General features: G+C 47.7%; 1 protein-coding gene across 2 annotated transcripts in view; it reads right to left on the bottom strand.

Moving 5' to 3' along the window:
- Window positions 1-26064, bottom strand: part of MARCHF4 (membrane associated ring-CH-type finger 4) — a 100892-nt gene that overhangs the window by 10338 nt on the left and 64490 nt on the right. The window contains exons 2-3 of one of the 2 annotated variants that reach the window (XM_071747764.1): window positions 21838-21999; window positions 13017-13209 (exon numbers count right to left, since the gene is read on the bottom strand). In XM_071747764.1, coding sequence (XP_071603865.1) covers window positions 13017-13209; window positions 21838-21999 — 355 coding nt within the window. The remainder of the gene's footprint in view (window positions 1-13016; window positions 13210-21837; window positions 22000-26064) is intronic. The other variant, XM_071747766.1, reaches the window with a different exon arrangement.

Genomic DNA, 26064 nt, shown 5'->3' with positions numbered 1-26064 from the left:
TGGGGCCTTAAGCAACCTGATCTAGTGAGAAGTGTCCCTGCCCATGGCAGTGGGGTTGGAGCTCGATGGTCTTTAAGGTCCCTTTCAACCGAAATCATTCTATGATCCTATGATACTCTCAGGCACATCTACTGGTTAGTTAAAAAAATTATTCTAATATTTTTCTATGACTCAGTTAAGCTAATTCGCCCTTTCCCCCCCTCCCCCCGATTCTCAGTTCCTACCTTCTTTAATGCTAGAGATTACATTTAAATGTAGGTACTCTGCTTGCATTTCCCCAGCTGCTTGGCACCTCCTGCATCCTCCCCAGGTTCCTGATGATGAAATGTTCATGGGTCTGAGATTGCTCTGCAGCTTCCTCTGAAGTTCATTAGGACATGCTGACAAGGACAGAGCTTACTTGTTTGAATATTTTTGAGTCTGTTCTTTTCTGACTCTGCCCTGGGCTCCTTCCTTCTCATTAAAATTGTTTTAGTTAAGTTTTGAAGAGTGAAACAAAGGCAACATTTAACTCTTTGACCCTTTTTGTATCAAGTATTATTTGAACTCTTAGACTTTTCTTATTATCATTTGTGTATGCTTACGGACCCATTCCTTTTTGCCTTTTGTATCTCCAGATGGCCATCCTAGGGTTGGGCTCTGATGGCTCCACATGCCTGTGTCATTTCTACAGACTTATCATTAGTTGCAGGCTCTTCTTTCTGCCTTTTGTGTGATTGGAGTTTCTGACTGTGGGTCCTCAAAGAGCTCCTGATGTAGCTTCAGAGATCTCTTCCCACACTTCTGAGCTTTCCCTTGCACAAGCACAGTTTGTTGTTGCGCCCTTAGTATCATCCCTTTTTATCCCTCAGATTCCCTTCCCAAGAGACACTCCCTGCTCTGGTCCCCTGAGGCTTCTGCCACTGCTTTTCTGGAGTCCATTATCCTCACATCATGATTTTCTTCAGTTCAGGAATGCTTTAATAGCACGGTCACTTTTCATACAAACTACTGCTACATACAGATTTTCAGGGATTCTTTGCTTTCAAATGAAACCAAATAGGATGTGTAGCCTCCCTTGTAACTGTTGCCACTGATATCCAAAAATACACATTTTGCCCCTAGAAGGCTTCCAGAGCTTAGTGGAAAGCCTATCCTGCATACAGGAGAAGCCCAGGTAATGGATAACAAGGAACATCTGGTGCTTTCTTTTAGACATTTCTGGTAGTTGCAAGACACTGGACCAGTAAGCAGGATGTCTTCAGTCCACAAGACACCTGGCAAGGGTCTTCTCTGAAGAATGCTGGAACTGTGCAAAGAGGATGTGCAAACTGAGAAACATCCAGCATTAAATAACATATAGCATAAACTGAAAATATATTCATAGTGATCAGAGTTCAAATGAATGCTTAGCATGTAGAATAAATAATTTCCTGTTTATAATAAAGTGTTTTCTTGTTAATCATTCTTCATGCACATTTTTTTAGCATCTAAAGAATTGATTAGGTATGTGCAAAGCTTGGGTGTGTTTTGGCTTAGCAGAACTGGGGTGGCTGCATGGCTGGACCCTGTTAAATACAGTTGACCACTGGATGACATGTGCCACCATGGAGCCCATGGGTTTGGGGAAGACAAAACGCTCCTCCTGCCCCTCAAGTGCATTTGCTTGTGGGGCTCCAGTGGCAGGCAGCTTTCACACTGGTGAAATGCTGTGCTTGGCTCTCCTCAGGCCACAAGGTCCACTACTATAACAAAACTGAAGCTGAGATCCTCCAAGGGTGAGAACTCCATGGCCTGGGAAGAGCCCCAGTGCATGCAGAAAACCTTCCCTGGCAGTCTCGGGGAGGTACATTATGGCACTATGGACCCTTCTTTTTTAGATCATTAACAGCACAAACAGGCTGTCCCTCAAGCCTTCAACTGCTGACTAACAGGCAAACCTTGTGCTTGTTACAGCTTTGTCTCCTCTCATGCAAGCCCCAACCTTGGGGTTTGAGGACGGCTCTGCCTCAAAGCATCCTCAGCCTCAGGTGGCCAGGATCCCTCACAAAGGCAGTGAGAGCCCTTCTCTGTCTCCTCTGCTTCATCTGGCAGAGCAATGGGAGCAGCAGGTCCCATCTGGGTGGGTGGTAACACTATGCCCCAAGGCCTCTGCAGCCATTAACAGCCCCCCCATAACGAGATCCAGTGTGCCAGCATCTCAGAGGGTCCCCAATAGCTGCTGTTCCACCAGGAGAGTGATCATGGCAGATGTGGCCACCTGCCATGCTGGTGTAGAGTGTGGGGTGGGGCAGGGAAAGAAGGCAGCTCTCTTTTTACTTCTGGGAGTGCCTGATGTGACAGCCAGGAACGTGTCTCCTCCAGGCAGCACTGTGATTCTGCAGCATGCTGCTGAGCTCTATAGCAAGGGATAATTTCCAGGTCATGACACTGCAAAACATCATGAGTTCAAGTAATGTGGTGATTTCTGCGTGCACAGGGTGCTACGGGTTCCCTTTGAAAGTAGGAACAGTCCATTCCATATATGTGTCATTTGTAGATGGGGAAGGAGGGACACTTTATTCAATGTCACAGATTGAGAGGACAGGTAGGACAGGTGGGACTGCCTGTCATGGGGCTTGTGGAGCTGGTGGGAGCTGGGGGCTGCATGTTGCAGGAGCATTGTGGGAGTTTTATGGTTGCCAGATAGATGCCACCTTCTTTGCAAGGTGCTACCTTCATCCCAGGGCAGTCATCCTCATTCATGTCCTCTGTCCACCCTCATGTTACTCTATAACTTCTGAGCTGGTCCATGTAGGGATGAGCTGGTAAGACCCCAAACAAGGAAAGTGTGGCATAATTAAGGAGCTGACAGGAGGTGTGCAAGGAACAGGAGATTCCTTTACATTCAGCATTGTTTGTTTGCAATGGGAAAACAGCATTGAGTGTCTGCAGGATGCCATCTGTGACAGAGGAGCTGGGCTGATCCTGGGAGCTGCACACAGCAACATCATGGCTCTAGAAACGCCACAGTATTTTCAGCTGTAAGCAGAAGAGCTACCAACCACCACAACTTTCTCCTGCCAAGACTAGCACTTTGCACCCTCCCTCAAAACTGGGACAAAAAAACCCCAACAACCAAAACCCAGCAGCAAAAATAGGTAAAATACAGATAAATCCTCACTCAGGCAATAAGATAAACCATAAACAAAATCACTCTTGTAACTCAACTGGCTGTGGACAGCTACAGCAAAATGGATGTTGTGCCCTTAAGGGCTCTTGTACTCTTGTGGTATTTAATTCACTGCGCACGATAAAGCAGAGGATTAAAGGGCAGTCTCTAGCTATGCAGGAGGCAATAAATGAGACTCTTCTTGGAAAAAGCAAATAAATAAATAAAGACTGGAGCTCCACCACCAGAACAGCCTAGATTTTGAATCATACATCACCAGCATCACTCCCCATTTGTTAGTCTACCCATAACTGCTAGTATAGGAGGGATAGGGCTTGGAGGCATTACCCATATAACTTCTTGCTCTCTTAGAGTTTTCTCTTCTTTCTTTGTAGCTAGGATTATATAGACTCTCTTGGTGCCTCTTTTCCCAAAATTTAAAATGGAGATGAGAAAAACACCCCACGTCTTGAAAAGACTGCATACTAGAGGTGAAAGTCACTCATTGTGTGCATGGCAGATACTCCTAGGTCTTTAAAAGAAGGGAATAGAAAATAATTTCAAACAGGATTGAACAGAGCCCTTGCCAAATGCATATGCTGGTTTCTGGGTCTCCATTTCCAGATGTTCCCTGACAAAAGTCCACAGAAGTGGATACTTGTAGTGAGGAGAGCAAATGCACATGGCTTCCATTTCACTACACTTGCAACATGGCAGTGAGTCCTACAGGTCTGGGTCCTGAAACTTTCCATTCTATAGCTAATGATTCTTTTGCAGTCATGCTGCATCCTCAGCCATTCCTAGAACAACCTTGAAAAGGCAATGCTGGACAACAGTGCTGTTTTTTGTAGGGTTTACTAACCTGGCTTTGCAGTTGCTTGGACTGAGACTTGAAAAAGTCGTGCTGCTCCCCAGAACGTAAGAAGACATATGCATTTTCAGACAGATGAAAATATTTCATTAGGACTTTAATTTATTTTTAAACTTTGTATTCTAATTCTGACACTGAATTTAAAATACTCAGCACGAGCAGTCATCTCTAAATGTTAAATCAAAATGCTTTGTTCAATAATGATCAAAACATGACATTTGCTTACTGAAGGTAGAACTAGTGCCTCCCTCCCTGCTTTTATTAGCAAACTAAATTCTGTAAGAAAAAATGGTAATAGCTTTCCAGTCTTTCCATTTTCTGAGGAATGCAGGTTCTGTGTGAGCCAAAGCCCTGAACTGCCAAAGCCCAATCTGAATTGCTCCCACCACCCAAGCACTGTTTCACTACTAGGAGTAAGGGACCATTAAGTAGAGACATAAAGGTGAGTACAGATCTCCTCAAATAGGGCAACCCCAGGGTAATGTAGGGCACAGAGGATAAATGAATGGACTTGGGAGTGCCTCTGAAGTTGCAGGTTGACATGTGCATTATGATGGCTTCTACCTTCTTGTTGGAGCAAGATGTGGGCATCTTTCCCCTCTGCTATGCAGGAAGACAGCCCAGGGATGTGAGTCAGATGATTCCCATCGTCCTCTTTGTTGGGATAAATGTGTCCCTGGAACACACTGGTTTTGGACTGTGGTTGTTTGTTTTGCCTTTCACACCTGTGACAAAATTTTTGACTACAGATCCCAGTATTTTTGTGAGATTTCTAGGATCCTTCCACCTTGAATGCTTTGACCTCTCCTCCCTGCTCCCCTGTACTATTCCCACAGGTCTCATCCCACCTTCTTCCTTGCAAAGGTCTTCACCTCTCACACAGAGGTACTATTAAAAATTAAGGTGGTAGGAGCCAAGAGGACAAGGGTCTTTCATTTTTGATCTGTTACTAGCTGGGATCTCTAGGAGGGCAAAGATTTTTCCTTCCTGCTCTGGGTGTGCAAGTGTCTTCCACAAGAGCTGAAGACCTTTAGGGGCTGTGATATCCAACTGAGTGAATGCTGGCACTGGCTGAACAGAGCAGGCAAGGGTTCACATGGACCTACGGGATGCACCAATGCTGAACTGACAAGAATGGAAGAAGTAAAAGGAACTGAGAGTGGCTAAGCCTGCATCAAAGGTCTGGAGAAGAGCCTTGTAGAACACAGAGAAGTTGATGATGTGTCTGTGGCTGAGCAGAGTGAATTGCCCCACCTGACACAGCAGATGCCTGGACTTTTGGCTTTTCAGGCTTCTCTGCATTCAGGAGGTAGCGATGACTGCCCACTCCACACTGGCCTCGCCTGAATGTCATAGCTATGGGTTTGTTTCCTGGCTGGAATTTTTCCAAGAAGGTAAAATTCTGGCTAAACAGGGCACCAGACCTCTGGAGTTATTTAATCTTATTTAGCAACCTCTGCCAAACACGGCATGGTTGTATGGGTAACGTGGATCCAGCTCTTCCATGGGACAGATGGATTCAGGCTGTAGCTATCTTGGTTCAGGAAGAAAAGTTTTGCTTCAGGGAGTAACTTCCAGGCAGAATAAATTTAGCAACTTAAGCCCATGGGCCTGTTTGCAGTATTCTGGCTTGCAGACTGTTGTGTATGGGTCTGAAAGATGAGACTGTTGGCAGGAGAAGAACCAAGCAGTTATTACTTTAAGAAGTGATCCCTGAGCTGACCTCAGGTTAATCTCTTCTTACCTCTGCTTCTGGCTCCCTGCAGAGCTACAAAAGTAGCCTCATTTACTATGCATGGGAGATGACCCCCTTGCAGCTTCATCAGCTTCATATTTGACTACAGAGTAGACTTCTCTTGGCTATGGCCACAAAGGCATGGACCACAACCTCCCATCTCCAGGAGAAATGTGTTTGCAGGAATGGAGGCTGTAGTAGGAGGAGTGATGGGAAAGAAGGCAGTTGGATAAGCACAGCCTGGCACAGAGCTGAGGACTTTTTCCATCCTTTACTAGACAGCACAGTTTATGCAGCTGGTGCAGGAGATCCCACCAGCTGCCCACAAGGGAATCTCCTGCCATAATTTTAGTAGAAACTGTGACAGGCAGGTGAATGCCTCTTTGCATGGATGGGAATTTAACACAGGGACACCAGGCACTTGGTTTCAGTGTGAGGTGTAGTGACAGGGAAGCATTTTTATGGTTATAACATATCTCCCTCAGAAGCAAAAGATGCCGTTCACAAGGCAAAAGGATTTCTTTTCCACCTCAAAAAACGTTAATTATATTGCCCTCATTAAATGCTGAACACACTGATCCACTGGAGCAGAGAGCACCACATGGTCACTCACAAAACAATTCAAAATACATCTCCAGAGCCCTGTTGCAACAGTGGGAAAATGAATAGAGGAAGGACTGCGGAGTTGAAAGGACACCTGCAAAAGGCCAGGTTCTGCTCTGACTGTGCTAGAAGCCAAGCTCCTTCCCTGAAAAATGGAGGGGGTTCAGAGCCAGGTTCAAACCTCATGTCTCTTTCCTCATCAGTGATGTGCTTGTTCTGTGGAGAGCTGCTGGTGCTGCACCGGGGTTCAGTAGGAACCTCTGCAGAAATGCCCGCTGGTGAAAGCAGCACACACACGCATGCCAGCTGGTCCACTCTGCTCTCTTATTGAATAATCAATGCAGCATTAGATAAAAATAGGTCCCATCTTTCAGGAACAGAGGGGAGGCATGTCTCTGCTTTGCTGAGCATCCGCTGCTCCTGAAGAAGGGCCAAGAAGTCAGTTGGCAGATGATCCATGCAGCATTGCTTCTCCTGATGCTTGTCCAGGTGCAGTGACCTCAGTGACTGCTCTCGAGGGACAGTCCCTGCCCAGCTCAATTGACAGCCCCACAACACACCTTGTGGGCACTACTCCTGTCTCCATACCCCTCTTTACAGCTGAGAAGTCGATGACTTGCTCAGTGATTTTCCAAGCGTGCATGTTGTGGCTGATTGTATGCAAACCAGGATTCACAGTGCAAAAAAAGGGAACTGGCTGTCTGACTTTATCCCAGCTGCCTGCTCTGATGATACGGCCTGGAAGTTAGCTCCCAGTAGCTCCAGTTTTCTGGAAAACTGGAAAAGAAGTGCAAGAACAGTGTGGCAAGCAGTGAATTAAGATGAAGGGTGCAGACGACTTCTGTATACACTTAGAGTTCTCTTCCAGGTATGTTCAACCCATGCATGGTTGCTGAGTGGGTTGGTCTCAAGATTTCTCCTCTGCAGACATTTGCTGAACTTCTCTGCCTTGTTCTCTGGCTTTAGAATGTCATTGAGCCAACACATGGGCCTGGGGGTTCTCCAGAACCACTTCCCTACTGCTGTAGCTATTCTTCCTGCTTTGTAATTTGGGGACTATGCAGGCCTGAATGAAAACATCTGCTTCCCTTTTGAGACTCAGATCAATACAGATGAAGACTCTGAAGACAACTTCTCAGTTTCTCCTTATTTTACTGGGACTTTGACTCCTAAGTTTTTAGAACTCTGAGGGCCTGAGTGACCTGGCTAGAAAACACCCTGAGTCTACCTCAGCCTGGTATTACCTCTAGGAAACAAAGCTCATTTAAAACAAAACCACACTAGTCTTGGCAGGAAGTTTGAATTTTGACTGTCTCAAGGAAGATCCATTAATTACTGTTCCCATTGCACTATGGAGGATCAAATACTGTGGATCAGTTTTAATTGGCTATTGATTCCTTACGTTATTACCTCGGGTTGTGCTGAGATGCCTTCAGATGTGCTGGATGCTTTTGATTATTCTTGCCGGCAGCTGGGATTAAAAACAGTGGGCACACACTTCCTGATCTGTAATGGATGGCCATGGTGTGCCAACAAAAATCGTTTGCAGGATGAATGGTCCTGCTTTGCCTGTCTCTTGTGCTGTTGAGCTGCAGTGCAGTTACTGTTGTGAAGGCAAATACCCTCAGGGACTGGCTGCCAAGGAAAGCTGGGGAAAAGCTTCAAAGAGCATGAGGATTTAATGCTTGTAAACGTGTGTGGCTGTCAGCACCAAGGCAGGGTGAGTCAGAGAGCAAGGACTGGGTGGGCAGAGACAAAGCAACAGTCCTCTCCAGAGAGTGTTTGGAAGAGAGGCAAATAGCATTGCTTTTGCGTAGCTGGGGATAAGCACCCATCCTGCCAGCCACAGGGATACATACCCCTGTGTGAGCCCAAGCAGGACTTCACACACATACACACACACACACACACACACACACACACACACACACACACACAGTGACAGCCCTGCATGCACAGCCTGCTCATGGCCTTCCTGAGGTGTGCTTCACCCTTGGTGATGCCTGAGCCTAGACTCTGACATGCTCTCTTTAGCTGGCACAGTTCCTCCTTGGTTAACGGGAGATGGTTTCCTGTCCTCCTGACCCCAAATGACACCTTAATCTACAAACACTGACTCTCCCTAATTACACCTTGAAAGAGTGAGAGGCAAACCCTTCCTTCCCCTCCAAGGACTGTCATTTAATTAACAGGCAGGTATCTCTCAGGATTTACAGCTCTAAGCTGCTGCTCTCCCTACACAGTAACTCAGGCCTGTGGAGGCTCACTCCACTTATCTCTGAATTTTGATAACTGCATTTCTGCTAATCCCTCTCTACACCAGCTTTCTGGATTTACCTCTCGTGGACACACGGAGAGAACAGTTAATCAAATGAACAGACCCCCATCTCACTTTTCACAGCAGCTTCCTGGCTGCTGACCTCAAATACCCGTTTTGTAGATAGCTTCATAGCAGAGCTATACCTATGCTGGCACCATTACCAGCTCCTAGTTTAACCCAACTCTCATATCTGCTCTACAGACATGAGTGCACATGAAAGACAAGAGGGATCAGAATCAGAGACATTGCAGTGGGCTGGGTATCAAGAAGCATTTAGACTCCTTCACAAACTGGGATCTCTCTGCAACCTATTCTTGATATACAATTTCTAGCAGGTAGCAGGTTCCTAAAAAAAACAGCATTGGAGACTACCACAAATCTCAAGCAATCCTTTCGACTGCTTCCTACCCTCCTGTCAGATATCTGAGAGCAAGACTGAAAGACCATCTTGCACATCTTGCCCAGATGGACATAGCTTCTGGTATTTGGGCCCATACCATCTGTTCTGCTGGTCATGAGAATCAAATTCACTTTACTTTGTTTGTGGCTTTGTTTCTATGGTGAATGAAGGAGTGTCAGATTATGTTTGTTTCTTACAACTTTTTTTTGTGTAGTATGCTAGGATCTAGAAAATTCCAAAGAAAATTAGTGTACTATTGAATGTGTGTCAAACACAAGGCCCCTGGCTTTTAATCCATGGATTTGAGTTAGCAGTCATACTTTGAGAGCTCAGCTTGGAGATGATCTGAGTATTTCAGATCAAATAGAGCTCAAGTGAAGATGCCAACAACCAAATAGTCTGTGTTTAGGAAGGGAATTGTGCAAGTGTGCACTTGTGCCCTCACCTTTGACTCCACATTGGAAAGGCCAGTGCTGCCACGGGACTGTCCATGCAAACTGCCACATGTCCATGCAAACTACCTCTGTCTTGGCATATTGCTACCTACATCCCTTAGTGACTTGGTAGAGAAGAGATGACAAAAAACAGCTGGGCAGTTGCTGACTAGGTGCACGTTCCCTGTCTGATGATAGTCAGGACCTGTGCAGATTTGGTGTCTTCTCCAGACTCTGCAATGGCTGAGAAAGTGACCTGCTGAGCACCTCTGGTGACAGTGTCTGTACACAAACCTCCTGGACAAATGTCACCAACTACTCAATAGACATGAGACATGCAACAACAAATGAAGTGGGAACTGGCAGGAGTTCTGCTTTAGTAAATACCCTGTCTTTCAAAACTCTTCTCCTCTACCAGTGAGAGCAAAACCTGGGGTCAGACTGAGAGAAGGAACAATTGGAATTCAATTAGTATAGGACCTCCTGTATAACATTCAGCTAAGGCTGCCCAGCCTGCTACCAAACAATGCACAATGTGTGGGTTACATTAGCTGAAAAAAAAATTGTGGTAGAACTGAGTGCACTTTAATGCCCTGCTCTTTCCCCGTGGCTGAGTATTTCTTAGTTCCTAAATATTTCCTACCCACCAACAGGCTGAAAAGCAAAAGGGGAAAAGGGCTGTACTGCTGAGGAGGAGACAGCAAAATGCACAGACAGCACCCTGGTATTTCAAGAGCCGTTGTCACTGCAATTATCCATGAGACACTTTATCCTGAACTTGCAGAAGTGGAACTAAAGCACAGGGAGGAGTAACAAGAGGCTTCAAGCCATGCTGGAAGTCAGGACCAGAACTCTGAATCTCCAGAGCTGGCTTTGTCCGGCTGTGATCAAAGACACACAGCGAGGCTGCAAGGTCTGGGAGAAGGATAAAAAGAGGGAGAATAACTATTCCACAGTAAGGAACTCACTGCAAGTCTTCCAGAGATCTGGCATTGCTGCATCCATCAGAGTCGAGCAAAGCCATAATGAACGAGGAATTAAACCCAGACACGGAGTTCCCTTTGATCAGCCCCTTCTGCTGACCTGGCCTGGCCTTGCCTCTCCACGGGTCAGATCAGCCTTTTGGCCAGTGCCAGTGCAGCCCCTGAAATCAGCAGGGCTGGAGACAAGTCACGCAGGGGAGAGACCTGAGCACCCCGACAGCCAGGGAGTCACAGCTCCCTGTGAAGATCTCATTTGTCACTTATTAAACCTGGGCAGAGAAAGAAGAGGAGGAGGAGGGGAGGAAAGTGGACACACACTCTTGGCTAGCACTGCCCAGAGCTCCCTTCCCCTCCACTGCAGACCCAGCAGCAGCAGGGATTGCCCAAGGTGTTGAGGAACAATGCAACCAATTTTTACACTGGAGCATGGCAGGGGCAGAGAGCTGGCTGCATGCACATAGGAGATTTTCTAGAGAAATGTAGGAAAAGGCTCACATGGCCCAGAACATCATCTCTCCTGGTTGAGAATGGGTGAGGTGCCTGGCAGCACAGGCAGACATGCTGCATGCAGCACAAATGGAGACATCTTTGGGCAGTCTCTAGGTGCTGGGCAAGAGAAGCTACAAAGAGACAACTCACTGCATCTGTAATGCTTCCCACTTGCTTTTTGAGCTTGTGGGAAAGCCACCATTCCTGTCCCACCAGGATGGCCAGCTGCACAGGGAGGGCTGTGAGACAAGGGGCTGCCCCTGGGAATGGGATGGCTGCTTGCTCTTTGGCTGGAAAAAAAATCAAAGCTCCCAGCTTAGGCCATTTAGCTTAATGGTGACCTCAGTGGAGATGCTAAGGGGCTTTTCTTCCCCCTCAGAGAAAGTGGAGAAGAGAAATACAGGCCAGACTCTCAAAAAATATATGAAAAAAGAAACAAAGAACATCAAATCTGAATCTGTCTGCTCAGATCTCCTTCAGTTCATGGGTAGTGTGGTTTGTTTGCTGCTGTGTGGGAGGATTTAGCTCCTACTGACAGATGAGCTACCAGTTCCCCTCAGCTCTTGAAGCTTTATCAAAGCCAGTTAATCATGTTATTGACGTCCACCCAGGCCAGAGCTCTCCACTTGTGTCCTCTGCCAACAAAGCAACACAAATGCACACCACACACACCTACGTATTTTTTTTTCCCACTCCAAATTCCATCAGCAAGAGTATGTCACCCATGGCTGTTGTGCTAAGATATGGGTGCTGTCTGTCTCTGTCACCCCCTTTGCCACCCTTTGCACGCTTTGCCACCCTTTGCCACCCTTGGCTCCATCAGCATCTCATGCAGGAGCAGGATGATCTCTGCAGGCCAAGCTCACATCTTGTTGTCAGAGCATGGTGGCAACAGTGGGAGAAACTGTCCTGGGTTTCAGCAGACCTGAGTACCTGTGCAGGAAGAATGCTGAAGCCAAGAGGCATCTGAAGGCAGATACCAGGCTGTACAGTCCAGACCTCTGTCAGTGCTGCTGAGTTTGTTTTACTTCTGTACCTCAATTTCACCAGCTGCTGCTCTGTGATACAGTCTGTCCTGCTTCTCCTGAGGGCTGAACTGGGGCTGTGCTCCTTCCTTCTAGAGTTCCTGTACCCATACAAACACAAATTCACTAACTCGAGGACTGCCTTGCCCCATCGAGCTTCTGGAAAATTCCTTCTGCCTTTATACCAATGATTGAAGGACACAGACATAAGGAGGGGACTCTCTTTGCTGCCTGGCAGGGTCACTTGAACCAACATTATCTGGTGACCTGTGCATGGGAAGACACTGCTCAGGAGCACATTGGGAGGTGGCTGCTGTTCACTAGACTGTTTTGGTAACCACTGCTCTTTCAAGGGCCTTGCTGGTGAGTGCCTCTGCCTCTGGGTATCATCAATTATGTTCCCCTGCCCTGCAGACCTGCACTGGGGTTGCAGCTCTTGCTCTTCTCAGGGAGACCCTGCTGAAGCATATGTTTTGCTATCTAGGCTTGCCCAGTGTGGGGCAGCTTCATCCTCAGAACTCCTCTTTACCATCAACCTGACAAGACCATGACCTGGGCTGGCTGGGACTTGCAGATCCAGGGTGGGCCAAAAAAGGGGCAGCCACCCCTGCTCAGCAGAGAGACAGGGCTGTAGAGACAATGAGCTGCATGTGGAGAGACTCTGGCATAGCCAACCATGCGACAGTTCCCAAATTAGTTATTCCAGACATGAAGGAGTTTCTCAAAAGCCTTACACTCCCCAGCCTCCCCCAGACATCCCCACCCTCTTCTTGCTCTGAACAGTGAATTGTTTCTCTCAGGGGTTGCTGCAGGTCCTTCTGCCAGCCCAGCCAAAGAGACACTCTGGGGCTGCCCAGATGAGCAGAGAGAACCATGAAAAACATGCCACCGAAGCAAAGATGAGGAAAAGCCAGGGAGGCTCAATCAGCTGAGCTGTACAGACAGCTCTCCATGCCATCTCCCACTACCTCTCCACGGGCGAGTGGGTGGGCAACCTCAGCCATATCATGAGATATGATCACCCACCTATACAGACAATGTCCATGAAGCCATACATTCCATAGCAGATCTGGAAGAGCAGGTCCTGGCGCTGCCACTTGGCTGAAGGACTGAAGGTCGACCAGATGAGCCACGAGATACTGGCGATGAGGAAAAGGGAACCCAGGATGGCCGCTGCTATCTGAACCTTCTCAATGACTGTCAGAGAGATGGCCTGCCACTGCAAGGGTGGACCATAGGAGGAGAGAAGAGAGGACAAGAGGGGAGGAAGGAAAAAGAGAAGAGATTAGTTACATGGGGCACATCACTGTTTCACATTATTGTGGTGGTTTTGGAGATCTCAAAGAGCACCTATGACTTACATGTGCATTCTACACAAAGAGATGTTTTTACCTGGTCCACATCTGGGGTGGAGCACTCCAATTGTACAACTGTGCATAGCCCCGTGTTTTCAGACAGCATTGCTAAAGAGGAAATGGGAGGAATCCCATATCTCACCAGGACCCCATATCTTCCCTTCTCCAAGGGAAGCAGGAAGGACTAGGGACAAGACACTGGAAGCAATATCCCCATCACAGTGGGGCTGTGATGGTCATCACAGACCAGAACATTCAATTGCTACCTCAGAGGCCAGGCAGCATCTTCAGCCAGGCATCCTATTACCATGAGAATAAGCTTTCTTTCAGAGGCCTCCCATGATCTGATTCTGTGCCTCTTTGTGAGATCTGACAGGATCTCAGCACTGGTAGGATCTCACAGCAGAAATTCACCTCCAACAAAACTTGTTACAAACAACACAAGTTGCTGTGGTCAGAACATTCAGGTGGAGTTCCAAGGTAAATGCCAATCCCAGAAGAAGGAAAAAAATAGAAATAACTCCCAAATCCACTCATTATGTCGAATACCTTTGTATAAGCTACATATATCCTAGGCTGTATCCTAGGCCTGGACTCCTCTATGTCATCCAGAATAAAGCCTTGCGGCTCAGATTTACAGTGCTGAGAGAACTGCCCTATAAAAACCAAGGGCAGAAATTGCTTTCTTTTACAAGATCTGGGAGCATGGCCCCCTCCCGAAAATCAGAAATATACCTTGTAAAGAGGTTGGGGAAAGACAGTCTCTCCTGGTACTGAAGTAGATAGGCCACCTTTAGCTGTGAGATACATGCCCTTGAAATCTCAGTGGGACTGGCAGAAGGATAAACAAAGGAGGTTCAACCTCCTGCAGGTACAGAGGATTCAGAGGAATTGAAAATACTTAGCCTGGATTCAGCCCAAATTCAGTGTCCCTGAGTTGGCAACTCTGGCATACCTCCAGCACCTTTCCCATTTGTCAAACACATGATGGGACAGCAGGGTCACCTGTCAAGCCTTGCCCCATCATTCTGTAGGACAAGAATGGAGTTCAGCTGCTGGGTCCCTCTTTAATGCCTGGGCCAGACAGGAGTTACCAGTGTTTTTTGTGTGGTAGGGAGAACACTGAATGAAGGGCAGTAAGGACAACAGGCACCTTGTGCTGGTACAGGGATTCGTGGCACTGTTACCAGTCCAATGACCAAACCCCTGAACCAAATGTGCTCCCCTGCAAAATGCTGCCTTTGGAGAGGCACAGGCAAGAGCTTCAGCCTGAGGCAGAGGTCTGTGGTTGCAAGTGGAAGGAGACTGACTGGCTTCACTCAATGGTGAGCTGGAGTGTCTGCCTCTGAAAGCCCTGCTTCTTGGTTTATGTTCTGCAAGGGCAGACAGTCTTCAAATCATATGTCACGGATATGCAGCACCAGTGTGGTGGGTGGTACCATTTCATAGCTGGCCACAGAGTTGGCCATAAAGATGCTGAACACATGAGAAACTGTTCCTCACTGAGGCAGAACTCTGCTCATCCAACCCTAGTCCCCTTCCTGCCATCCTCTCCAGCTGGTGACCCAGCCAAAGGCAAACACTAGGAACACTCAGTCTGAGCTCACTCCCACTCTGCCATAGCCTGACCTGCTCCACACTTCCACCAAATCCACCCAGTTGAGGCAGTAAACTTTCTCTTCTCCTCTCCTCTCCTCTCGCCTCGCTTCTCATGCCTCTCCTCTGCCTCGCCTCTCCCTCGCCTCTTGCCTCGCCTCCTCTGCCTCATCTCTGCCTCCTGCCTCGCCTCACCTCGCTTCTGCCTTTGCCTCGCCTTGCCTCTCCTCTCATGGGACAGTGCAAAGGCCACCATAGAGCTGAAGGGGAGTGACAGACCTCTGAGCAGCATTACCCCCAAATTTGGGTTGTGAGGGTGGGATCAGCAGCTGTGCTGCTCTTCTGTGAGCTCTTCAGTTTCCAACAGCACCATAAGCAGACACAGGACAAAGCCACAACTGAAGCCATCAGCTTAGACCTCCAGGAGTAGAGGCACACAGTGGGGAAAAGCTGGGTAAGTGTGTGGAGCTGAACTTTCACTCCTGCAGCTTTGCCCAGACCTCATCTGCCCTTCCACCACATGGTCAGTGCCACAGGGACAGGAGTGCAGGGTTCATGGTGTGCAGCCTGGTGCTGTGTGTGAAGGTTTTGCTGCAAGTCCCTCACACTGACCCGTGTGTGCCTGTGCCAGCCAAATCATTCTGCATCATTTCTGTCTTGAGGAGGAGGTAATGAACTGGGTCCTCACCATCTGTCTGGCACACTGCAAGGCCTGTGGTGGCAACAGGTCCTTCCAAGGTAGCTATTAAAGACAGAAAAAGAAGAAAGCTGTTGTCTACAACTAGGAGCCACTCAGAACTACCACCAGTACTTTGCAGGGACAGGGAGGCTTGGGTGCAGTACTGAACACACTGTCAAAGGAGATGTGAGCATAGAGGAGAGTTCAGAGCTCAGAGCATAGAGGAGTTACACTTGAGTGCAAGCTTCAAACCCTGTTCCCTTTGGCTGGGAACAGAGAGGCTGAGGCACAGGCAGGGATGCTGCCAGGCACTGCTCAGCTGGCAGCAGCTGCCAGGGAATTTTTGCTGTGTCGATAATGAAGAGGTTGGAGTCCATCAGCCATGCCCGGGGGTAGGAGACTCTCCCCAGGCATCTGGCACTAAGTGACAGTGACACACGCAGCAGCAGTCCTGACTCTGTTCAGGAGGTGGCACTGGGGTGTGATTACCCTCTGGCAAGGAGGTAAATGGGTCAGAGCTGAGCACTGGAGAAAATAACCAGCTTGAAGAAGAATTTAATATTTTCCAGAAGAAGAAAAAAAAAAAAAAGAAAAGAAAAAAAAAAAAGTAAGTAATAAATGTTGTATCTGCTCTCTGGCAACCCTGAGAACTGCAATTTAACATCCCACATCTAGCCTGAGCCACCAATAACTGTACTCATCATTTTTCATCTTTTAATTCCATTTTGCACAGAGAGAAAAAAAGGGGTGAGACCAAGGATAAAACATACTACCCAGTGAGAGCACATATAGGAGGGTTCAAAAGCTGTTCAGGGATAGACTTCAGCTGCAGGAGCTGGGCTCTGCACTGGTGGCCTTGGGAACCTGTATCAGTCACAGCACTGTGCTTTTCGGATTTCATAACACCTCTTAGAAAATCATCCATTTTCCTAATCCCTCTCCACCATTATTATGGCCAGCAGACCAGGGATTTGGTGGGTGACCACACTGTCCTTGGGTCACTGCAAATAAAGTTCTCAGCAACACTGCAGAGTCTCTTTACTGTCACACCTCAGAGCCTCAAAGCTCTTTGTCTGCCTGGCTGCAGACACAACCCTCTGCCTCCACATGTCCAGCTCAAAAGTTCAAGCTCTATCAAGGTCACAGTGTCAAGCAATCCCACCTTGCAGGAACAGACCTAAACCCAAGCCCTCAGCTGATAATGACTGATGAGTCCCAAGTAGCTGCTGAGCACTCAGATGCACTGTTAACAACCAGCAGCTCACCCAGGCTGCCAATCAGGAATGTGACCTATAGTTAGGTAGAAAGCTCTTCTGCCAGCACTGAACAGGGCAGAACCAAGGACTTGGTTGTACCAGAAAGCTTTAAAGGCTCTTGTGGGATAACAGGAGCAGCTTTGGGATGTTTGGGCTTATCATGGCTTCAGAGCATGACCAAGCAGCTGCCTGCAATGGCTTCCACCTGAGCTGGGAAAAGGGCTCCATCCCTATGGTAGGCAATGTCCTCATTCACTTAGGAGTTGTCTGTGTGTCCTCTGCTACTGTCCCCCTTGGACAACTGCTTTGGTACACCACCCACATGTGTACATGCACAATACCATGCTCTCTTGGGCATGCTTCCCCCAGGTACCCCCATATTTCCCAAATCAGAAAGCTCTGAGACCCAGATGCCTCAGAAAGCGTTTCTTAGGAGCCCAGGTCTGACATTTGTAATGGCCTTAGCCAGGGACTGGTGCTGCCAGTCCTGTCATGCTTGTTCTCTTACACTGTTTTGTAACCTACCTGTTGTACTTGAGACAAACCTGTGCTTCTGCTCGGAAGTTTGTGAGTAAACACCCTCACTACCAGTGTAATACAGCTAAATTATGACACCACAATAGTATGTAAGGCCTGATTTGTATTACCCTTCTTTTGGCGCCACAAGCCTCCAAAGGTTGCCAAGCACCAACGTGAGCAGATCCAAAGCAGATATTTGCCTGCAGAAGATAACTGTGTCTTGCTGCAGCAGCTTGTGAAGAAGACTTGCTTGCAGAAAAAGCCTTCCTACACTCCTCTGAGAACTCTCCCATGCCTGCCTCAGGCAGTTCAGTTTATTTTTATTGCTGTATCTGACATGTCCCCTTAGTACGTATCATTAACATCCTGAACTGTGAGAGTCAGCGATTTCATTTTCAAATCCAGGATCACAAGCAAGCAGAGTTTTTTCCTAGAAAGATGGAGTAGACCATTCCCAGCACTGCTTAGGTCTGGGTCTCCCTTCTCTACTGTCCTGAGGCCCTGATCATCCTCCTCAATTATCTTTTGGAGGATGGATGTTATTTTTATTAATTCACTAATCAGAGCTATGCCACCACTGTGGCAGCTTCCCTGCTGTACATTTACAGATGTTGTGGCTTATTCAGATACTGGGAATGCAGCAGGGAGGAAGGAGGGTCCAGTAGGGTTGTGCAACAGAAACATGCAGTGATGAAACCCCCTCTCCTCCATGTGCCAGAGCATCTGCTAAGACTGAGGCTGCCATATGGGTATCCTAGAAAGTCCTCATTACAAGGCACAGGCCATGAATTCTCCCTTGCTGTGACTGCACCCATTGCCTAGAGGCTGCAGCTGGAGCTCAGCAGGGCCTAGCCAAGACTCCTACCCAACACACAACAGCAAGTTAGGACAAGCAGGAGACTCCAGTGAACTTGTCTCAAGCTTTCTCAGTTGGGAACTCAGGTGGAACACTCTGTGACCTTGGCCACTTTTCTTGCATATTTGGGAATCCTGATGAAGAGGTCATACAAACAAACACTTATCAGCTTTCAACAGAGCATCACCACAGTCAACGCAGAGACAGAGGAGACCCAGGACTGGATTCCATCTCCAGTAATGGATAAATGAAGATCTCTGGAGGTGAGACAACACACAAGACAAATTGTCAGTGGTAACAACCGTAAAGCAGAGTTGAACTCCCTGACACAGCAGACGTAGTTCTGGAAAGATTGTTTCAAATGCATCTTGTATTTGCATCAGAGTGAATGTGGCTCAGAAGCAACTACAAAGGAGCTGTACAGATGGGAACCACTGCAGTGTCCCATGACTCCCTCATGTATCAACACCAGAGTGCCTCCTATGGTATCATTACCTGGAGACTTCAGGGTATTATTTAAGTCATGGGCTTTGCATAAATATTGCAGTGGGGAGGAGCATTTAAAGCCTCCATGCCCATGACTCCTGTCAGTCATTGGCAGACTGGAAAGCGGGATGGATGGATAGATGGATGGATGGATGGATGGACAGAAAAAAGCTCTGGATCTTTGGTTGCTCACATTTGATGGGATTTTAGCTCATTTGCTGACTAGCTGCTGCTTGGCAGGACACTTGACATGTTGTCCAACAACTTCAATCCCCCAGTCTTAGAAGGTTTGCAGCTTTAAGATCCTTTCTCTTAAATGCCCACAAACCAGGGATGGAGCCAGGGTGGGGAGGACGGAGGAAGAGTTAATTTATAAAGATTCATTCTGCCAAAATACCAGACTGAAGGCTTTTCTCTGGTGTGAGACATCACAACAGCCTGGAGGCTGGAAAGAGTCCGTGTTAATTATGCATGAACCGTGTTCCCCTGGCTGTAACTTCTCTGCCCACACCATGAGTCTGCACACACATCTGTCCCATACCATTCCTAGGTGGTCCAAAAAATGTGCAGCAGATGTCAAAATGGGTGGAGAAACATGCAGATCCTGGGGCACACGTGGGTGTTGGGTATGCTTCTCTGGTAATACCAATTAGACAAGCTTCAAGGAGCCCAGGGTCTGCCAGTTGCCTGGGTTTGGCTTTCCAGTGGTCTGTCACACAAGAGGACATAGGGATAGTCACAAGAGATAGGGGGGCATGTTGTTGGTTAAAATCTAGCCAGGCTCAGGGCATCACCCATTTCACAAGGTTTGTGTGGTCCTTGCCTATATGGAATAAACAAACAGTTATGATTTCCTATATAATTTGCCCTCCAAAACCTCTGCTTCAGAAATACAGAGCTTTCTACTAAGAATAAAGCTGGGCAGAAGTGCCAGCAGACCCTGCGAGAAAGGCCAGGGACTATTGCTTTACCTAGAAATATGCTGTATGTCCAGGTGGCTCCTACTCTCCATGTGTGGGGTGAAGACTGAGCAGAATTATGCTCTTCCAACCTGCACATGATGTGGCAGGTTGACAAGGCATAAAGTGCCAGGGCATTGCAGCCCCTGGGTCCTCCTTGCTGACCTTTCCCAGTATCAGAGGATGGTGAGAACCACTGAGGAATGAGGAAAATCCCAGTGGTGTGGTGGCAGGATGAGGGGGCCTGAGACCTTAGTCCTTGTAGGAAGTCTATGCCTGGCACACCAGCCACTTCCCACAGGATTTCACATTTGCCAGAGTAGCAACTACTTCTGTCAGAAGTGCCTTTGTGCTGGCACCAGACAGAGCTTGAACTCCACAAACACCACACTTATTCCAGATCAAGTGGCTTTTCACTCCATTTGCTTCTTCCCACCCTCCATATCTCCCAGTGCTTCTGTGAGAAGTGCTGTGAAGCCTCCAAGCCTGGGATCTGCATGGTCTCCTGGGACCCCTGATCCTGGAGCTGAGATGTTGAACTTAATTGCTCCTGCCACCCAGTTTCTGTGTTGGTGGCAAAGCCCAGCACATCACACCACGTCCTAGCAAGGGAGCCCAAAAAGAGCAAGCCTCTGTGCAGGCTTTTGAATGCACGTGTGAGAGGGGAGCTTGTCCCTGAATTGCTCAAATAAATTTTAGCCAAGGAACAGGAGGAAAGTCACTGACCCACTGCCCTAAGACACCCGAAGGTGAAGAACATGTGGAGATCATTAAAGACAGTGCTAGTTACATGCATGCTCATAGCTCTGCACCCACAAATCTTCAGTGCTGCTCAGCACTGCAGCCCCAATCTCAGATGTGGGAAGCAGCAAGCAGGGCATTCATGGACCAGCTTTCCAGAAATAAACAAATGCTGCTTTGTCCACATCTCCCATCCTGTGTTTCAATCTGCTCTGAGTTACTAGAGCCAAGAAATTAAAACATCCTGGATCTGGGGCTTGGGATGAAGCTACTGATCTCTCCAGCCCACAGCACATGGAAAATTGAATCAGAAGCTGTAGGGACTTGCAGAGAGCAGGCAGTCTTTTCCCTTCCCCCCCACAAAAATTTCCCACGATGCTCTGCTAATTTCACTACTTCTTTTAAATCTTGAGTCCTAAAAGGCTGTCTCTGTTTCTTCACTGTTGTTAGTGAACTCAGGCCTGGAAAAAGACACGGTGACTGAAGCTTGGAGAAGAGAGCAGGACTTAGCATTTCCCCTCAACCCCATACAACTGGGCACCATCACTAGCAAAGCCCTTGCCTCCTGTTAGAGAGCAGAGAGACAGCAGAGAATCCAAAGCCCTCCAGGTTCTTGACAGACCAACATCTTTACAGACATTGCCCTGATCTCTAAACCCCAACACACTGCCATAATGTCCCTCCAGTCCAGATGATGCTAATTAAGCAGTAGTGCCTGGATGTGCTTCAAGATGCCCAAGGCACTCATGGTGCTCAGTAAAGACATGCAGCAATTAATCCATCCTCAGGTGTTGCCCCCACAAAAAATCAATAGTTATTAAGAATATCTTATCCCATTGTAAACAACCACACAGTTTTACCAATTCTGAATCTTGATTTTTAAATTACCAGCCTGCAGCAGGGCTTATTACATACACCATACTGCTTTTGACCTTGGAAGAGAAAGGTGGGTCTTCTGTTGCCTTTCATAGCCATACACATCAAGACACCCTTTACCTGTTTTGTGTGGATATACAAATGTCCACTGAGAGTCAGTGCTGAAGAGACCAGACCATGACAGCCAAAGCTCCTTGTGCTGTACCAGGATGTATTCGATCACGGGGGACCAGTAAAGTGAAAAGGGTGTCACGATCAGAGAGGAGAGCCATATCCACCTCCTCCATCTCTCACCAACACAGAGGAGGCCCAGCAGGAGATCAGGGTTTATGGCACAAATCTAGACACACCGGGTCTCAAGATACTCACAGACCTCTTCAGACTACTCCCTGACCACCCTTTCTAAGTGTCTCAGATGTACAGATCCCTGCACGCAGGGAAGGAAAATCCACACAGGTAATCCACTTCCTCCCAGAAACAAAAATAGGAATGAGAATAAATAGACTTTGAAATGTCTCTAGTACCTTTACCTGCAGAGGGTTCTTTGTGCTTATGGCAATGACATGATACTTGTAGTAACACAGCTCACAGCTCCAGCAGCCTCTCTCACTAATCCATTTGATCAGGCATGGCTGGTGTGTGCACTTCACCGATCCGTCGCATCGACACGGGCTCAGCAACTCCCCCTGAAAAAGAGAGACAGCATCAGACAGGTCCCACTGTTTGCTTCGATGCTCCTTGGAGAGCAAGTCCAGGGTGGGGCCACGAAGATGATCAGAGGGCTGGAGCACCTCTCCAGTGAAGACAGGTTGAGCATTGGGGTTGCTCAGTGAGGAAAGGAGAAGGCTTTAGGGAGACCTTACAGTGGCCTTCCAGTACCTGAAGGGGCTAGAAGAAAAATGGTATTTTTCACCATGGTGTGTATAAACAGGATGAGGTGGAACCATTTTAAGCTGAAAGAGGATAGATTTAGATTAGCTATTACAAAGAAACTCTTCACTATGAGAGTGGTGAGACACTGGAACACGTTTTCCATAAAAGTTGTGGGTATCCCACCACTGGAAGTGCTCAAGGAGAGACTGGATGAGACAGATGGACAGGACTGGAGTAAGTCTAGTGCAAGGTGTCCCTGCCCATGCAGGGGGGTTGCAACTAGAGGGTCTTTAAAGTCCCTTCCAACACAAACCAGTCTGTGATCCTGTGCTTCCACTCCTCCCACAGTGGCTGAGCACAGCATGTCACAGCAGAAACCACATCATCTCCCCATTCACTCTTTGCACATTTTTACCTGGTTTGGCTTAGGTAATTGTGCTGCCTACATCTATTTTCCCTCTAGTAATTCTCGGCTGATTTGAAAAAAGTTTGACCAGGATGTAACAGTCTCAAATATTCAAATACTACATTTTTTAATGCGTAAAGAGACAGCTGGGTAGAAAGATGCTTAATACCACTGCTGAAGGAAAAGCCAGATAAGCACAGCTTTTACTAGATACTAGAGCACAAGTGGGCATGGCTCTGCTGGCAACCAGATGCCACTGCTGCACTGCTCAGGTTTCTGGCTCTCTGCTACCTATTTTAGAAAGTGAGAGTGGTGGTGGCAAAAGCTGTGAGACAGCCTCAGCTGCAGGCTAAAGGTGGCTTCCTCAGTTCCAGCTGGGCAGGAGAGGGAACACATACTGGTGGTCCTTGGAATTCTGTGCAGGCTTCTGACATCCATGGAGGTGCCCTGGGATGGAGCCCATGTGGCACCTCCCAGGACTTGGCAGTCAGCAGGAGTTTGCAGCACTAGACACAGGTGTCTCCTTCCAGCATTACCAGACTAAGGGGGATGAACCTGACCATAGGTGGCATGCTTTGGGTCCAGGTCTTTGTGTATCCATAGCCCAGTAGGGAAAACATCCTCAAATGTCCCCCCCTCCCATCTTCCCTAGACAGTCTGTCCCAGAAGTGAGTCATACTGATGGACAGCCTGCAGGCCTGGCTTTTTCCACCCTTGAAGCAAACAAGATGGGAGAATAAATTGTGTTCTGGCTTGTGACACACAGACATTTATGAGTGGTGGCTGAATCACTGAATCTCCTGGCTCGCTCCTTTGTTTCTGGTGTAGCTTTCAATAGGGGTATCCAGGAAACCCCAATATTATTCTGATCCATCTGCTACCATCCTGTTCACCATAGAACTAAATTCCACTCTGCACACGCACAACTTCTGGAGAACATTTTACAGGCATTTGCCATTGTTTGTTTAAGGAAGAACAAAGCTGTTGCATTTTACTCCCCACCATTTAATGTTTAAAAGCCACAGTATAGACCCAAACAGTGTATTTATCTGTGCTCCAAGATGTAAAAGGTTTTAAAGGCAGAATGAGTGTATCTATGGGACGGGGAAGACTGGCATCATACTTTCAGTGTGGGGAGAGGATATTTCATCTTATTTCATCTTATATCCCCAGATCACCCCTATCATTACCCCTGATGGTGCACCAGGATAACAGAGCCTGGCATCTGATACCATGAAAGGTATCTGTCCCAGCTGCCTTGGGTTGGAAAATCAGATCACAGAATCATTGAATCATAGAATCATTAAGGCTGGAAAAGACCGTCAAGATCATCAAGTCCAACTGTAATCCAACTACCACAACCAGTAAACCATATACTAAAGTGCCACATCTAAATGCATTTTGAACACCTCCAGGGATGGTGACCCCACCACCTCTCTAAGCAGCCTATTCCAATGCCTCACCACTCTTTCAGTAAACAAATTTTTCCTAATATCCAATTAAAATCTCCCCTGGCACAATTTGAACCCATTGCCTCTTATCCTATCACTAGTTACTTGGGAGAAGAGACCAACATTGGTCTCTCTACAACCTTCCTTCAGGTAATTGTAGAGAGCAACAAGATCTTCCCTGAACCTTCTCTTCTTCAGACTGAATAACCACAGTTCCCTCAGTCACTCCTGGTACAACATACCCTCCAAAACCCTCACCAGCCTCATAGCTCTTCTCTGGACATGCTCCAGGACATCAATGTCTTTTTTATACAGTGGTGTCCAGAACTGAACACAGAACTCAAGCTGTGGCCTCACCAGGGCTGAGTACAGGGGCATGATCACTCCCCTGTGCCTGACGGACACACTAGTTTTGATACAGGCCAGGATGCCATTGGCCTTCTTGGCCACCTGGGCACACTGCTGGCTCATGTTCAGCTGCCATCCACCAGTACTCCCAGATCCTTCTCTGCCAGGCTGCTTTCCAGCCACTCCTTCCCAAGCCTGTAGCGTTGCTTGGGGTTATTGCCACCAAAGTGCAGGACCCAGCACTTGGTCTTGTTAAGCCTCAGACCACTGGCTTCAGCCCACTGATCCAACCTGTACAGATCTCTCTTCAGTGCCTTCCTACCCTTGAACAGATCAACACTCCTGCTCAGTTTAGTGACATCTGTAAACTTGCTGAGGGTGCAGTCAACCTCCTAATCCAAATTGTTGATAAAAATATTAAACAGAACTGGCCCCAATACCAAGCCCTAACTAACAGATCCTATTCTTGCAGGATCCCACCTACCTGGTAGGAAACTGTCTTAGCTTTCAGGGTACCGTGTCAGGTCTCAGGACCTGAAGAACTCAGCACCACCCTGGAAAAAGTGACTACTCTTTAAAAGAAAACTGATGCAAACATGTTAATGATTTCATTTGCTTCAGCTAGGTGGCCTAAAAATGTCATCTTCCATAAAGTGTTAGCAAAACTGTAAATAACTGTTTATGTTACAAAACCAGACTCAGCTCTAGCTGTCACTGGTTTTCACTGCACCTTGGGATGCAAAGGGAGAGGGGGAGCAAGGAGGGTTGTAGGATCCAGGGAACTTTTTCACCTGGCAAGGTGCAACAAGACAAGCCAGGAGAAGGGAAGTAGGTTTGGGGCTACTGGGGTTTGGCTGTGTAGGTTTGTGCCCCTTACTGGGACTGGGGTGGGACAGTGCAAGAGTGATAAGGAACCTGCATGGGCACATAGTGCCAGCTTGGATGTGACGAGGGGGAAGCATGGAGCAGCAGTCTTTGCACTAGGGTGGCTCTTGACACAGCAGAGGGGTGTAACAGGCACAGGTTTGGCAGGCAGGGGAGCAGGGGAGCTGTGCTTCCCATTCTACCCTCCTTAGCTCAGTCCCTGGCTGCTGTATTTTCTCAGCAGCTTCACACCTCAGAACACAAGTGTGATCCCAGCACCAAGCAGGTAATGCAGAAACCTCCCAGCTCAATGGCATCCCTGTCTTTCCATCTCACTGCACCCCAGGGTCTTTTGCAGGGCTCAAAAGGGTGAGTGAGGGACCTGGGCTTTGTCTAAGCAGCAGCTGGAGGCATTGGTGATGAGGCATCAGCAAAAGGGCAGAAAGGAGCAGAAACTAAGAGCAACAACCCCCAGGAGAAGGCAGAGGAGAAAAGCTGTAGCTGCAGCCTGGACTCGACATTGACTTCTTGGGATTTCTAATAAATGAGTCTACTAAATCTGAGCTTGTCTTCTCAGAGACAAGAGATGTCCATGGACATCCTACAGTGCCATGGGAACCTGGCCCCGCTTTCCTAATTGGGATGCTCCGACCCAGATGGTCCTGCCAGCTCCTGTAAGAGCTCAGGACCCAACAGTGGAGTTTCTTGATGTTTGCAAATCCAGCAAAAAACCGATTCACCACATTTTCTTCAGCTGTGTGAAGTACTATATCCTTGTGTGTGGCACACAGCTATTTTTACATACTGCA

Source organism: Heliangelus exortis, chromosome 6 (assembly GCF_036169615.1).
Source record: "Heliangelus exortis chromosome 6, bHelExo1.hap1, whole genome shotgun sequence".
NCBI classification, from domain to species: domain Eukaryota; kingdom Metazoa; phylum Chordata; class Aves; order Apodiformes; family Trochilidae; genus Heliangelus; species Heliangelus exortis.
The sequence above is the reverse complement of the archived record's forward strand: the minus strand, read 5'-3'. Positions and strand labels throughout refer to the sequence as shown.